This window comes from Zingiber officinale, chromosome 8B (assembly GCF_018446385.1).
Source record: "Zingiber officinale cultivar Zhangliang chromosome 8B, Zo_v1.1, whole genome shotgun sequence".
NCBI lineage: Eukaryota > Viridiplantae > Streptophyta > Magnoliopsida > Zingiberales > Zingiberaceae > Zingiber > Zingiber officinale.
This window is the reverse complement of record NC_056001.1, coordinates 66,332,003-66,344,946: the sequence shown is the minus strand read 5'-3', so window position 1 is coordinate 66,344,946 and position 12,944 is coordinate 66,332,003. Positions and strand designations below refer to the sequence as shown.

The window sequence follows — 12,944 nt, the reverse complement described above, 5'->3', positions numbered from 1 at the left end:
TCGAGCAATGGTTATTAAGTCGAGCATTTAACAAATCATTGATAAAGAACATATAAGCAATGGTTATCAAACATTCAAAAAAAAAACCCCACATATGGCGATTCTCAATTCAAGGCAAACAATAACATACAAGATTAAAATAATAACATACAATTAAATTTTATTAAGTATTAACCAATGACAGGAAATAAAAAACATACCAGCAATGATTATCATTTATCAAACTTATAATTTTACTAACCTGGTAGAAGAAAAAACTGTCTAATGTCTATGACTATGGCTGGAAATGAAGGAACAAGGGCTGTTTTTTTTTCATTGTTGGCACTTGGCAACCTCAACGACAACAAGCTCCTTGATGAAGACAGAAGGAGGAAGAGGCTAGGGCAGCAAGCTCCTTGTTGCTTATTGTTTTTTTCATAAAAAGTGGAGGGAGAAGAGGTAGCAACTAGGGCAGGTTGGAGAAGAAAATGGGATGAAGAAGAAGGGGAGGGAGAAGACGATGAGATTTAGGTTGGGCGGTTGAAAATCTCGATTAAAAGTTTAAAATATAACCTTATAATTTATAAATCCGCATTTTCTATTTTTTTTCCCTTCAATCGATTGATTGGTAGTGTTAAATCGATCTGTTAATCGATTCAAGGAAAAGAAGTTTATCGTAAAAAACTGACCAAATCAATTCAACAGAACCGTGTTAAATCTGGAAGGGTTTTCGCGACAAACAAGACCGTGTTGAATCTGATCGATTCAATATGCCGAATCGATCAATTGATCAATTCGGTAGGGTTCTGTTTGTCACGAAAACCCTGCTGAATCGATCAGTTGATCGATTCAATCAATTTTTCATGACAAAAAAAAAGAGTATGCCGAGGAGGTGGCGTCCAACAGCATCCTAGGCGGTGCCCAACCGCCTAATGGCCGATTAATGTCTCACCCTCTACCGTCGCCGCTTTGGCAAAAGACGGGGCAGCAGGTTGCCGTCAACTGCTTAGGCGTTGCCTAAGCGGGAATTTTTTTAACACGGTTTATTAGGAACACTTTTAATATAATTGTTTAGATTTGAATGACTTTCCATCGATGTACAAGAGTTTTAACCATTTTTTTATATTATTTTTATTTTAGGTATTTAATTTCTTGAATCGATTAATTCTAAAGTAACTGGACTGCAGTGCGTCGCAGTTGACATTCTAACCGCTTGTTATTTGAAAATTGAGAGAGGCGTCACTTTAACTCATTAACCACAGACTTATGTAGGATTATATAAACTGATAATGAAGCTACTAAAATTCATTGGGCTTGTTTAATGATTTGATCATAATTAGCGAACGATGGTAACACTTAATGTCATCGTATGTCCTCGGGTCATGGTACAATGATAGAAGATCCAGATTATTATCCAGATACTCGTAGTTCGAACTCCAGGTACGACGTATTTGTAAAAAATTTTTCTCTAAACCGGAGACGTAATCAAAAGATGCAAGATTTCTAAGTTGACCATCACATGTATTTTCCGATTTACCTTGGAACTTCAATGAGTACTTGGCAATGTGACTGATCAACTGCCAGGCCGGATGGTCCTCTTCAATTACCTTTCTCGATCGAAATATTCGGGCTTTTATACAAGCTCATACTTGCTGCTCTACATGTCAGTATCACCTTTCACATACGATTTATCTTCCTTCGTATAATTGGATAACGGACTATAATGCTATGTTTACTCTAGAGTGTGGATGAGGAAAGGAAAGGAATCAACGATAGAAAGTTATCTTTGGAGGAAGAGAAAAGAAAGGGTGAAGAAATCTTTTCCTTTACACACTTGTTTACCTTGATAGAGGAAGGTGAATACTTATGATGTAATTTTGTAAATAAAAAATGGTGCATGCGTCATTTTTTTGGTACATAGTGTAATTTTGTGAGTTAAAAAGGCTACATGCGTCATTTTTTTTGATATATGGTGTAATTTTGTGAATGCTAAAGGGGTACATGCGCCATTTTTTTTTCCATCCGCTGCTTTCCGTCCGATTTTGAGGTGATCGATTTTGGCTCTAAAATTATCCGCTGATGGATTGCGTTACTTTTCCTTCGGAAAATTTTAATGAAGTAAACGGCGAAAACTTTTCCACCGTGGAAACTTTTCCTTAATTTTACTTTCCACTCTCCCAAGTAAACAGAGCCTAAAAGACGTCTGAAATAAGGTAATCATGATCCTTAGGGTCCTCTTGATTCAAAGTCTACTAAAAGAACTGGTATGGAAGTTCATTTACAAGGCATCAGATGAAAAAGAAAAGAACTGAGCCAGCAAAATATGTTTCGAATTCTAACCACAATTAATCAATGACCTTGGGGAAGTAGAAGAGTAAAGAATCATGTCCAACAAAAAACTTCTTAACTGAGCAATTGGGTCATAGATTTCAATTATTGACGAAAGGACTCCTCGTTTATTGATGCTCGAAGAGAAAATTAAAGCTTTGCCGGTTGTAAATAGGTTTTGTCATAGAATCCAGTTACTTGATCGGCAACAGCCCACATTATAGCCTGGCCAGGAGGAATCCTCATGAGCCTGGGAAGTAAACCTTTCCAAAGTGCATGCAATCCTTCCTCGGCAAATATCGTTCTAATAGCATGGACCATGCCTTTGTATTTTACTTCACCCCCGGATTTGCTTTGGGCCATCAACCGCGTCTTGACAACATCGAAGGGGCCTGTGCAGATAGGTCCAGCAGTCCCTGCGAGAAACCCCGAAATCATGGATTGCCATGGTTGGAGGACCTTTCCGTCTCCCTCTTGTTTCTTCCAGAGGAGGACATCGAATGCATTTTTGGCTGTGAACATAGCAGCTTGGTTTGTTCCGTTGCGCATAACTGTTGGTGCAGCTCCCGCCCAAAGACCCAAAATGCCTTCTTCGCGGGCAATCATCCTTGCACAATGGACAGGACCCTTGTACTTCAGAAGCTCTGGTCTCAAGCCTTTCTGCTGTTGCAGCCGTATCTTCACCACCTTGATAAATGAGAAGGTATGTAAGAACTTTAAGATTACCGCAAGAAGTAGAACAGGCATTAATAATGAAGAACTAGGAGAAATATAATTTAGAAAATTTACTGTGAGTGCGAACTTGCAATGTATCACAATGTTTCCTAAGTTCTGATTGAATCAAAGATCACTATGAATTCTTTAGTATGTAATTTATGGAGCATTTCATCAAGTCGAAGCTTAAAATAACATGTTCACTCGATACATCAAGGGAATGTAACCATTTTTTAAAAGTTCCTAGTGACTTAAAGCAATACTATTTTTCTCTGAGATTGAATATAAGAAAACTACAACAAATGCAGACAATCTTCAGAATCATCTAACAAAAGTGATGAGTTTCACCGTTTCAGCAAACTGGGAACTCTTGGATAAGTATGGTACATATTAGAACGATTGTGTGATAAAAGTGTGCGTCTAGTTTGTCATGATTCGTCTTCAAACACATAATGTTGTGCGGATGAAAAGAAAACGTTTAACATCTTAATGGGAAAAACAAAGACAAGAACATAGATGATCTTCAATGTTTGAGGCAATCTACAACGGTATCAAGATGCCGTGAAGCCGTTTTTCATGCTTCGATCTCAAAATCAACTGAGGTTCAAAAGTCGATGGTAAGTGTTATTTGTATCAAGAGTCAAAATTAACTCTTGAATCATGTAGTACAAGTAAATGTGAATGATGTTATAGACAATAGTGATTTTGAGAAAGGTAACAGTGACTTGAATGCTATAGATAACAAATGTGAATCATGCAATAGTAAATTCATATGAAAATTTAAAGACGATCATTTGAACCCTAAAATTCATAGTAAATTCATATTAAGATCCAAATAGAATTTTCAATTATGCTGATAAAATCGTCAGTTACTGTACAGAATTGGATATAAGGAGGAGGAATTTGTAAGAACCCTAAAACCGTGAGAGGTGAAAATGCTGAAGCTAATCTCTAATCTTAATGTGAGATCAAGTTATCAAATCACAGGTCGGTAACCAGAAGTTGCAGGATACTGTTGTCAACAAAAAGTTAGATCTCCGAACTTTAGGTCAGCACAAGGTAAAAATTCCATATAGAGAGTCATTGTCGAATCAAAAATGATACCAAAATCCAAGTTCTAAACAACAGAACGAAGAATGATGGTGGTATGGGATCGATCAAATAGCAGCTGAAGCAATCGCAGCGACAGTGCAAAGATTGGGATCTAGGTAATGGAATTAGCAGCTGCGCCACTCACCTCGAAGGGGGTAACTATGAGGAGGGCTTCGATGACGCCGGCTCCGAATCCAGCGGCGATCCTTCCGCGGTTAGAGAGGTCGCCGGTAGCGGCGTCCTTGAAGGCGGACTGGAGAACGGCGTTGGAGCCCATGCGGAGCGCGTACTTGAGCGTGAGGTGCGTGGCGAAGGGTGTGAGTCCCTTCCATAGCGCTCGTACGCCCTCCGTCCGAGCCGCGGTGGCGCCGCAGTGCACGATGCCGCGGTAGGCTCCGGTGCGATCGAGCTGGAGCCGGGTCTTGATCACGTCGATGGGCTGGAGGCAGCAGGCCTCGACGACGCCACCGAGGGATCCGGCCACCGCCCTCACATACGGCGGTGTCGACGGCGGAGACTTCTTCGAATTCCACTCCTCCGACGGAGGTGTGGCGCCGCCTTCTCCGGCGGCCATGGAGAAGCGGCTGTTGAGCGACCGAGGCGGACACCCAATGGGCCTTTATTGAGCAGATATAAAGCGTTCGTGTTGGCTGAAAGCCGTCCGATGAGGATCGGACGGTCAAGAGTTGGCGTGTGGGCTGTAACGAAAACGAGCCGCGTAGGCAATTAATTAAAGACCAAATTAGAATTGTTGACTAAAATTTTTCTTGAAAATTTTGATATAAATCAACTTATAACAAATTTTTTTAAAAATTAAGGGTCATTTAACTATTAAGGAAATTTTGTTTTTTCGTTAGATATGTAACCTGGTGTTCATACAGCTGACTAATTCTAAGATCGACGGTCAGATAGACTTCTAATTAAATTCGACAAGCACAAATAGATCCTATAAAGTGGTCCAATATCATGATTGATTTGAGTACCGCAGACATTTAATATGCCCAGCTTACAAATCAAACCCTTATTACTAAAAATGATATGCCAAAGAACACAAAATGATAGCATCTATAAAATATGAAATGGTGGATTAAATTTATGGTAAATTAGAGAAAAATTCTCAATTACAATGTTAAGTTTGCATGTAATCTTCATGTCTAAAAAACTTTGTTTCCACTCCCTGCATGCAAATTATTACTTGTTTCAACTCCCTCATGCAAATATTATTACCTAAATTGCCCCTCAAATTTTGTAGGTACAAAAAGTCCAAAATTGAATACAAAAAGTCCAAAAACGAGTATAATTCTTCTTAAAGTCAGCACTTTATATTAAAATCGAGTATATTTTCTATCCAAATTGTCCCTATTATTTTTTAAGTATACAAAGTCTAAAAACAAGTATGATTCCTATTAAATTCAGCACTTTACACTAGAATCCAGCATTCTATACTAGAATCGAGTATATTTTCTATCGAAATTAATCCTCATATTTTTCGGTATAAATAGTCTAAAAATGAGTATAATTTTTATTAAATTTAGCACATTAAATTAAAATCCAATATATTTTGATATGAAAAAAGAATCGTACTCAATTTGATAGAAAATATACTAGATTCTAATTTAATATACTGAATTTAAGAGGATTTATACTGATTTTTAGACTTTTTGTACCTAAAAATATCATAGACAATTAGATAAATATGTTTGACTGAAGAGTGAAAATAAAGATTTTCATAGATGAGGACTACATACAAAGATTTATTTGTCAATAAAGACTGCATGTAAAATTACCCTTAAATTTATGCATCTATCTTTAAACATTTTCTTAATATTTTTCTTTATATATATCATTGTTCCCCTCATCACATGAGTGTACAGCTCCTATCGTTTACCATTGCACTCAGCCCGGGGCTAAAAGCACCTTATCCAAGTATTTTATAGGATTGTGTGATCTCACTTTACTTTTCCTCTGTTTTTTTTCCCATTTAAATGAAGAGGAGAGGATAACTAGAATAGAATTCAATTTTCAACATCTACTTAAAATGCAACAACAATTGTTGATAAAAAGGGCAAGAATTTTCATTTATAATCCATGATCAAGTACACTGTTCTTATTGCTTTCCAAAGTTCCTCAAAATTAAATAGATTTATTATTGCCTTGCAACTTTCAGAGAAGAGAAGCAAGAATCTAAATACAAATCAGAGAGAATCTAGACAGCCGCAAGTCCATAAAAATTCTACTTGCGGTAACAACAAAATCTAATGCCTGTGCCAACTCAGCAATCACCTTCGAACAAAATGCTGCAGCTTCACTATCATCACGCTTATATCATCCAGCGAGCCTCGCGCGGCAGATAATTCCACGAGCTGTTTACACGCAGACAGCGTCGATGCGTTCTCCGCATGAACACACAGTGGCCGAGCAAGATCTACTGCTTCCTGATTGCCGACCTGAAAAAGAAGAAGGAATTCGAGTCATTTACAGGTTTAAAAATTGGATTTTTCATAAGATAGAAAACAGGTTGTTCAATTCGTACCTTGTCCCACAGTCCATCAGATGCGAGGATTAAGAACTCGCATTCAGGTTCGATGTTGACGACTTTAGTCTCCGGCACCGGAATCACCCATTCTTTGAGATGTGCATCTCCGATCCCTCTAGATATCGCGAGGGAGCCCTGTAATCTCCATGTTCCTCGGCAGTAATCGACATAGCCACCCTGCATAAGATTTGGATCGCGCATTGTAAGCAGAAGCATCATCCAAAATGTAATTGTTAGAATCAATGTAATTGTTGCGGAACACTCACGAGGCTCTCGATTCTCTCTCTTTCATCTTCACGAGAGGGCTTGTGGTCGGAGGTAAGGGCTTCTGCTTTACCAGCTCGGCTTAAGACAGCGCGGCAATCGCCGGCATTGGAGACGACGAGATCGCCGTCTGTAACTAAGGCAGTGACGCAGCAAGCGCCTCCATTGACTGCCTTCTTTAAGAACTCGGCATCGGTTTTTAAGTATCCAGTTCTGATGATTTCTTCGATGCTGCAGGAGTCTGCTCTTGTGGATGTCGACATTTCCTCTGCTATGAACTCGCCCATGTTCTCCGCAGCGAACTCAGAAGCTTTCTTGCCTCCATGTCCGTCAAAAATGCCAAAGAAAGCCTGCAATCACAATTAGGTTAATTCCGCTAGAATTATGAAACACCGAAAAAAAATACCATCTTTAAGAATTTCCTAAAGCACCAGAAAGAAACTTCGAAAACAATCTTTGGGAAAAGATAAGGTTCCATCGTCGATTCGTAGTGGCAAACGAGACGAAACGGAATGATTGAAGCCGGGGGCGATTCAATTAAACCCTAAATCTAAAATTTCACTTCGCACAAGAAAAGTAACGGGAAGATGAACATGATAAATAAAACCCTAGAAGTGTACCTACCAGTTTGGGATTCCCATTGAGGTCCAACGACACCTTGTGCCGATCTTCCATCTCCAACCGCTTCCTCCCCCTCTTGCAATACACCGAATACCTCGCACTCTCTGCCTGCACCTCCCTCCGGCCATCCACTTCCTCTGTCTCGAAAGGAGACGCCTCGGCCAAAGGAATATCAATCCGCGCAGGCCGCTTCCTCTTCAAGACGGAACGGGAGCCGCTCGATCCCAACGGCGGCGGTGACGGAGACAGATCGACAGCTACCCCGGATGGAGATGCCGCGCCTCCGAACCCGCCGCTAGCAGCCCGCAGCGAGATGGTGGCTCTCTGGAATCGGAACCGGAAAGGGGAAGATGCTGAGCGGGAGCAGGGCGACGCGGAGGGCGAGCTCGGATTCAAGATTAGAGTTTCCGGCGATCCCTTACACGCTATCGAGATCGGAGACGGGGAGAACACCGGCGAACTTGCGATCGCTACCGAGCAAGACATCGATTCCTCTTCTGAATATTATTCTTCTTTTCTTTTTCTTCGGCGGAGCATTTTTTTTCTTCCTGTATTTATAGCAGTCGTGAATCGGTGAAATGTTCCTTAGGAACAACAATCTAATCGTGAGCAACTCAATGATGATTTATTTTCACGGCAAAGATTAATTTACTGAAGTTGAACGAATTCGGAATCAGAGAACGTCGAAGGTACAGTATACCGCTCACACAGCTAGTCAAAGCAACGTAGTTGGCGTGTTGTCGAAGTGAGAAAAGGTCGGCCTTAAGACACCGTCCACCGCGTTAAGCAACGGTAGGAATATGCTCGCACGCCTGGAACGACAACGCGAAGAATACTCTCCTCTCTAATCAACACCTTAGTAGGACCCATACTGCATCTGCGCATACTGGAGACTCGGGTAAGTCATTTGGGGACTGAAATTGTTTTCGTCGTAGAGACTTCTTTCTCGAACAGGCAACACGGTGCAGGCACGCATCTGGCGAGGCCATTCGGTTGCCTGTCCGTGGATGGTTGGAGGAAGAGCGCGTAGCGTGGTGGTAGTCGTTGGAGGTGATGCGGCTGACTCGCGTGCGAAGGATTCAATGGTCCGGGAAGGAGTTGGGAGGCACGTGACGACAGGTGGCAGCCACGCGCGGCGAACGTTACTAGGAAATGAAGACCGGGCTCGTAGGGGACGACGAAGAAGAAGTAGCGCGAGGCAGAATAAAATGACCGTTGGAAAGAGAGAGGGGCCGGCCGACCGTTGGGAAGAGGCTCCGGCCTTATTATTATTTTTTTAAAGATTTTTTTTGTTATATGAAATTATTATTCATAACAAATAAATAAGAAAATATATGCTTTTATATTTTAAAAATTACTCGTATATTTATTTTTATTATTTTATGAGGCCTCAATTAGATACCAAACCTAATTATCATGACAATAAGATGCATAAAATTATCGTCAATACAAGATCCCAGAGAAATCAGACTACGTTAGAAATCTTAACCTGAATTGTGAGAAATTACTTTTAGGATTAATCTTATAATTTCTAAATCACACGATAATAATTTTATTGTTTCGTCAGTACTTCTCTTTTTACTACTCCATGATCATGAACGAGTTTATCCTTTTAGGATGGTATAATAATTAAAATATGAAATATTATCATATGAAATTTTAGAAATCAAAATTTGATATATTCGAATATCTTCTCTGTTATATCTTGACCACTTGTATTAGTGTAAATAAACGTAATCCACTCAGGCCCCGTGTCTCATATGTACTTTTATCCGATGACCGATCAAAGTTTTATGTGAGAATTCAGACATGTTGATTTTTAGTTTTTCATGATCACAAAAATTCTAAAACTATTTGTGGATAATGTTGAACTGACTTAATGTGTAAGCAAACAAATGAGGAGTTGAGTTGGTCAATAACGTGGTTTACTAGAGTGGACTGGCCCACACGGGGATTTGACTGCTCGATCTAATTTAATTACCATAACTAGATTAGTGTTTGGAACTAGTGGTTAACTTAAGCTACTTTGATTAGTAGTTAAGGTGGAATTTTAGATTTTGTTGCGTCGGATTAGAAAATAACGAGTCAAAATTCCAAACGACAAATTGTACAGGTTGAAAATGGCTGTCCCTTTCTTTGACCTCGACCTTGAACGTTGACCGGGAAGAATAAGTGGAGAAATCCGTTGCTTCTTTTTTTTAATTCAAATTCAAATTCAAATTCAAATTCAAGGATCTAGAAAATAAAAATAAATCTCTTGATCCAAGATCATAATTAGTCATGATCTCTTTTTAAATTTATCATTCTCATTATAATATAATTTAGGTCGTAGTAGTGGGTAGTCGAAGGTCGTCCTTATTTAACGCCTGACAACTTGGACACTTGTCTATTTTCGACGACCTCCAACCGTTCACATTGATTCAAAGTATAATTTGATGAGGATGATGAACATAAGAAAGAATTGTAATCAATTAAGATCAGATCATAATTATGATTCGATTATAATTAGAAGTAAATCATTTTCTGATCCATAATTTATGGATAAAAAGATCTGATCTTTTAGAAATTTATTATAATTTTTTTTAAAGATAATTGGCACCCGGTATCTTGTACTTATTAATTTTAAGAATGATTGATCTAACTTTATTGACATTTTTTGAAAAATACTTACAAAACATTTTAGTAGTCCAATATTTTAAATTTATCCTTCGATTAGAGAAAATTATCCTACAGCATGGTGTAGTTGGGAAATCAATCGTAACTGTTTAACTGAATGCTTTTCTGTGATGCGGAGTAGAAAATTATTAACATCTATATCGACGCTGAATCAATTACGAAGCATGGTTATTATAACACATGACTTTTTATGTGAATATAAAATTATAATCTGAGTTTATATATAATGACATGGGATGTTACAGGCGATCTGGCTCTGACGTGGCAGTTAAAATAAAGATGACATGATAATTAAAATAAAGGGAAGATGGCTGTCAGCGTATCATTTTTTATGAAGCTTTGTTATTTACTCAACACTAAAGCTTTTAGTACTTTAGTACGAGGACAGTTAACTTACCTATGAGTCGGTCATACCTAGGATATCTAGTGCTTCATTCCTATATCAAGACATCTATCATATATTCGATCATTCGATAATTGATCGAGTTTAAGAGATGTCTAACCTATCACAAATTCGATCGGACATATGTCCGGCTAGAGTAAGGGGAGTAACTTCCCATTCAGTACAAGTCGTTCAACATATGATCGGTTGACCCCATATATTTTCTCACAGTCTTCCTTTATATAGCCGGTCGGTAATAATTTCGGTTAAATTTACACAGCTCAGCATGCCCGCCGCTTATGCATACAGAAAAGCAGTTCCCCTTATAAACTAGGCCAAATTTTCAAATCTCAGGTTCTCACTGCAAGGACAGATCTTTGATCATATGGACAGTCGATTTAAAATACTAATCGAATCTCCTAGGACTCTCAGTTTCCCATTTCTCAAAGGTAAGTACCCCGATATATGATCGGTCGGGCAAAGAACCGACCGAATCTAGGAGACTCGGCATCATATTACTTCACATATTACTTCAAGGGTAAATTCCCGGCATTACCTAGTGCATAACCGAGCGATTTAAGGGAAGGAAGGCTATATAGTCGGCCGGTTTACATATCCGGCCGAGATACACTCTTCGAAGGAAGTTACAACATGGTCAGAGAATCATAATAACATATAAGGATAACAACTCAGAGAATATTTCTCTATTATAATATGAGCATTCGATGGAACCTTCTTTAAAAGTGACTTAACACTTTCGACATATTATGACAGCTAGCATATTCCTTTAAACGATTTATTAATGACGTAAGTTACAAAAGACAAAATAGATACGCATACGGGTAATGGAAGATTTCTCGGACGGTTACTATACATCACCCAGGCTGTATGTCTTTACTCGACAACGTCTGACATTCTCTGCTAACTCATGATTGCAGATGTTATAAGAGGCGATATATAAAGGAAGTTCTTGTTGGTGCAATATCCCTAGGTCAAGGTTGACCTGGTTGACTAAGCTTGAGTTGACTCAAGTTTGAGTCTCTATGTTTGAGTTTCGATGTTTGACAATACAGATAATACGTGGAGATTACAGGTGTAATCATCCGATTGGGAAGATTGTTGGAGCAATTCCCCTCTGGTTAGGGCTTGACCAGTCTGAGTTTAAAGAAGAGTCAAGTAGATCAAAATTGATCGGATACTTGACTGGGAAGTCCTAGTGAGTGAAGCTAGGCAGAAAGAAAAATCCTGGTGAGTGAAGCCAAGTGAAAGACCTAGTGAGTGAAGCTAGACAGTTGGAAAATCCTAGTGGTTGAAGCTAGGTGAAAGTCCTGGTGAGTGAAGTCAGGCAGATGGGAAGTCCTAGTGAGTGAAGCTAGGCAGATTGAAAGTCCTGGTGAGTGAAGCCAGGCAGGTGAAAGTCCCAGTGAATGAAGCCCGGCAATGGAAAAATCCTGGTGAGTGAAGCCAGGTGAAAATTCTAGTGGTTGAAACTAGATGGTAAGTCCTAGTGAGTGAAGCTAGGCAGATTGAAAGTCATGGTGAGTGAAGCCATGCATATGGTAAGTCCTAGTGAGTGAAGCTAGGCAGATTGAAAGACCTGGTGAGTGAAGCCAGACATGTGGAAATCTAGGTGGGTCAAGGTTGACCGGACACCTGGTGTTTGGAAGTCCAAGTAGGTCAAAGGATTGACCGGATACTTAACAAGAGGAAATCCAGATGGGTCAAGGTTGACCAGACATCTGGTGGAAGTCTAAATGGGTCATGGAGGACAGGATACTTGGTACGATGAGAAAAAGTCCAAGTGGGTCAAAGGGATTGACCGGACACTTGGTGAGGGAGTCCTAGCAGGTCAAGGGTGACCAGATGCTAGGCATGATATACCAACAGGTCATGGTTGACCGTATGTTGGTTTAAGGGACGTTTGGATTTGATTTGGCAAGTCTCACATGGGCTGGATCGATCAACCGATCGATTGGCTCATGCCCAATCGATCCACTGATCGATTGGGTGAATCCCGCGGAAGGAAATCCTCCCAATCGATCAGTGGATCGATTGGGGGAAATCGCCGTTCGCACAGAAAGTCTCCTAATCGATCGGGCGATCGATTGGGAGCCTCCAATCGATCGACTGATCGATTGGGAGCTACGATTTCGCGCGATAAGCCCTGGATCGATCGGCCGATCGATCCAGGCGATTCTAGAGAGCATAGATGCGCTCTGGATCGATCGGCCGATCGATCCAAAGCCTCCCCAATCGATTGGGAGCAATCCAATCGATTGGAATTTGACCGTCGGCGCAGATAAAGCCATTGGTGAGCGTGTCTTTGGCACTTCTTCCATCTCTTCTCCACGA

At 40.0% G+C, this 12,944-nt stretch overlaps 2 protein-coding genes across 2 annotated transcripts; both read right to left on the bottom strand.

Annotated features, from left to right (window-relative positions):
• Nucleotides 1-2,244: 2,244 nt before the first annotated feature.
• LOC122017419 (mitochondrial succinate-fumarate transporter 1-like) lies at nt 2,245-4,732 on the bottom strand. Its single transcript, XM_042575034.1, has 2 exons — nt 4,259-4,732; nt 2,245-2,994 (listed from the first exon to the last, which is right to left on the bottom strand). The coding sequence occupies exons 1-2, from the start codon at nt 4,685-4,687 to the stop codon at nt 2,458-2,460; spliced, it is 966 nt and encodes a 321-aa protein (XP_042430968.1). The 5' UTR covers nt 4,688-4,732; the 3' UTR covers nt 2,245-2,457.
• A 1,431-nt stretch (nt 4,733-6,163) lies between these two features.
• On the bottom strand, nt 6,164-8,081 carry LOC122016468 (probable protein phosphatase 2C 32). The gene is made up of 4 exons (XM_042573765.1): nt 7,538-8,081; nt 6,916-7,263; nt 6,647-6,826; nt 6,164-6,560 (listed from the first exon to the last, which is right to left on the bottom strand). Exons 1-4 carry the CDS (start codon nt 8,018-8,020, stop codon nt 6,393-6,395), a joined length of 1,179 nt encoding a protein of 392 aa, XP_042429699.1. The 5' UTR covers nt 8,021-8,081; the 3' UTR covers nt 6,164-6,392.
• Nucleotides 8,082-12,944: the final 4,863 nt, after the last annotated feature.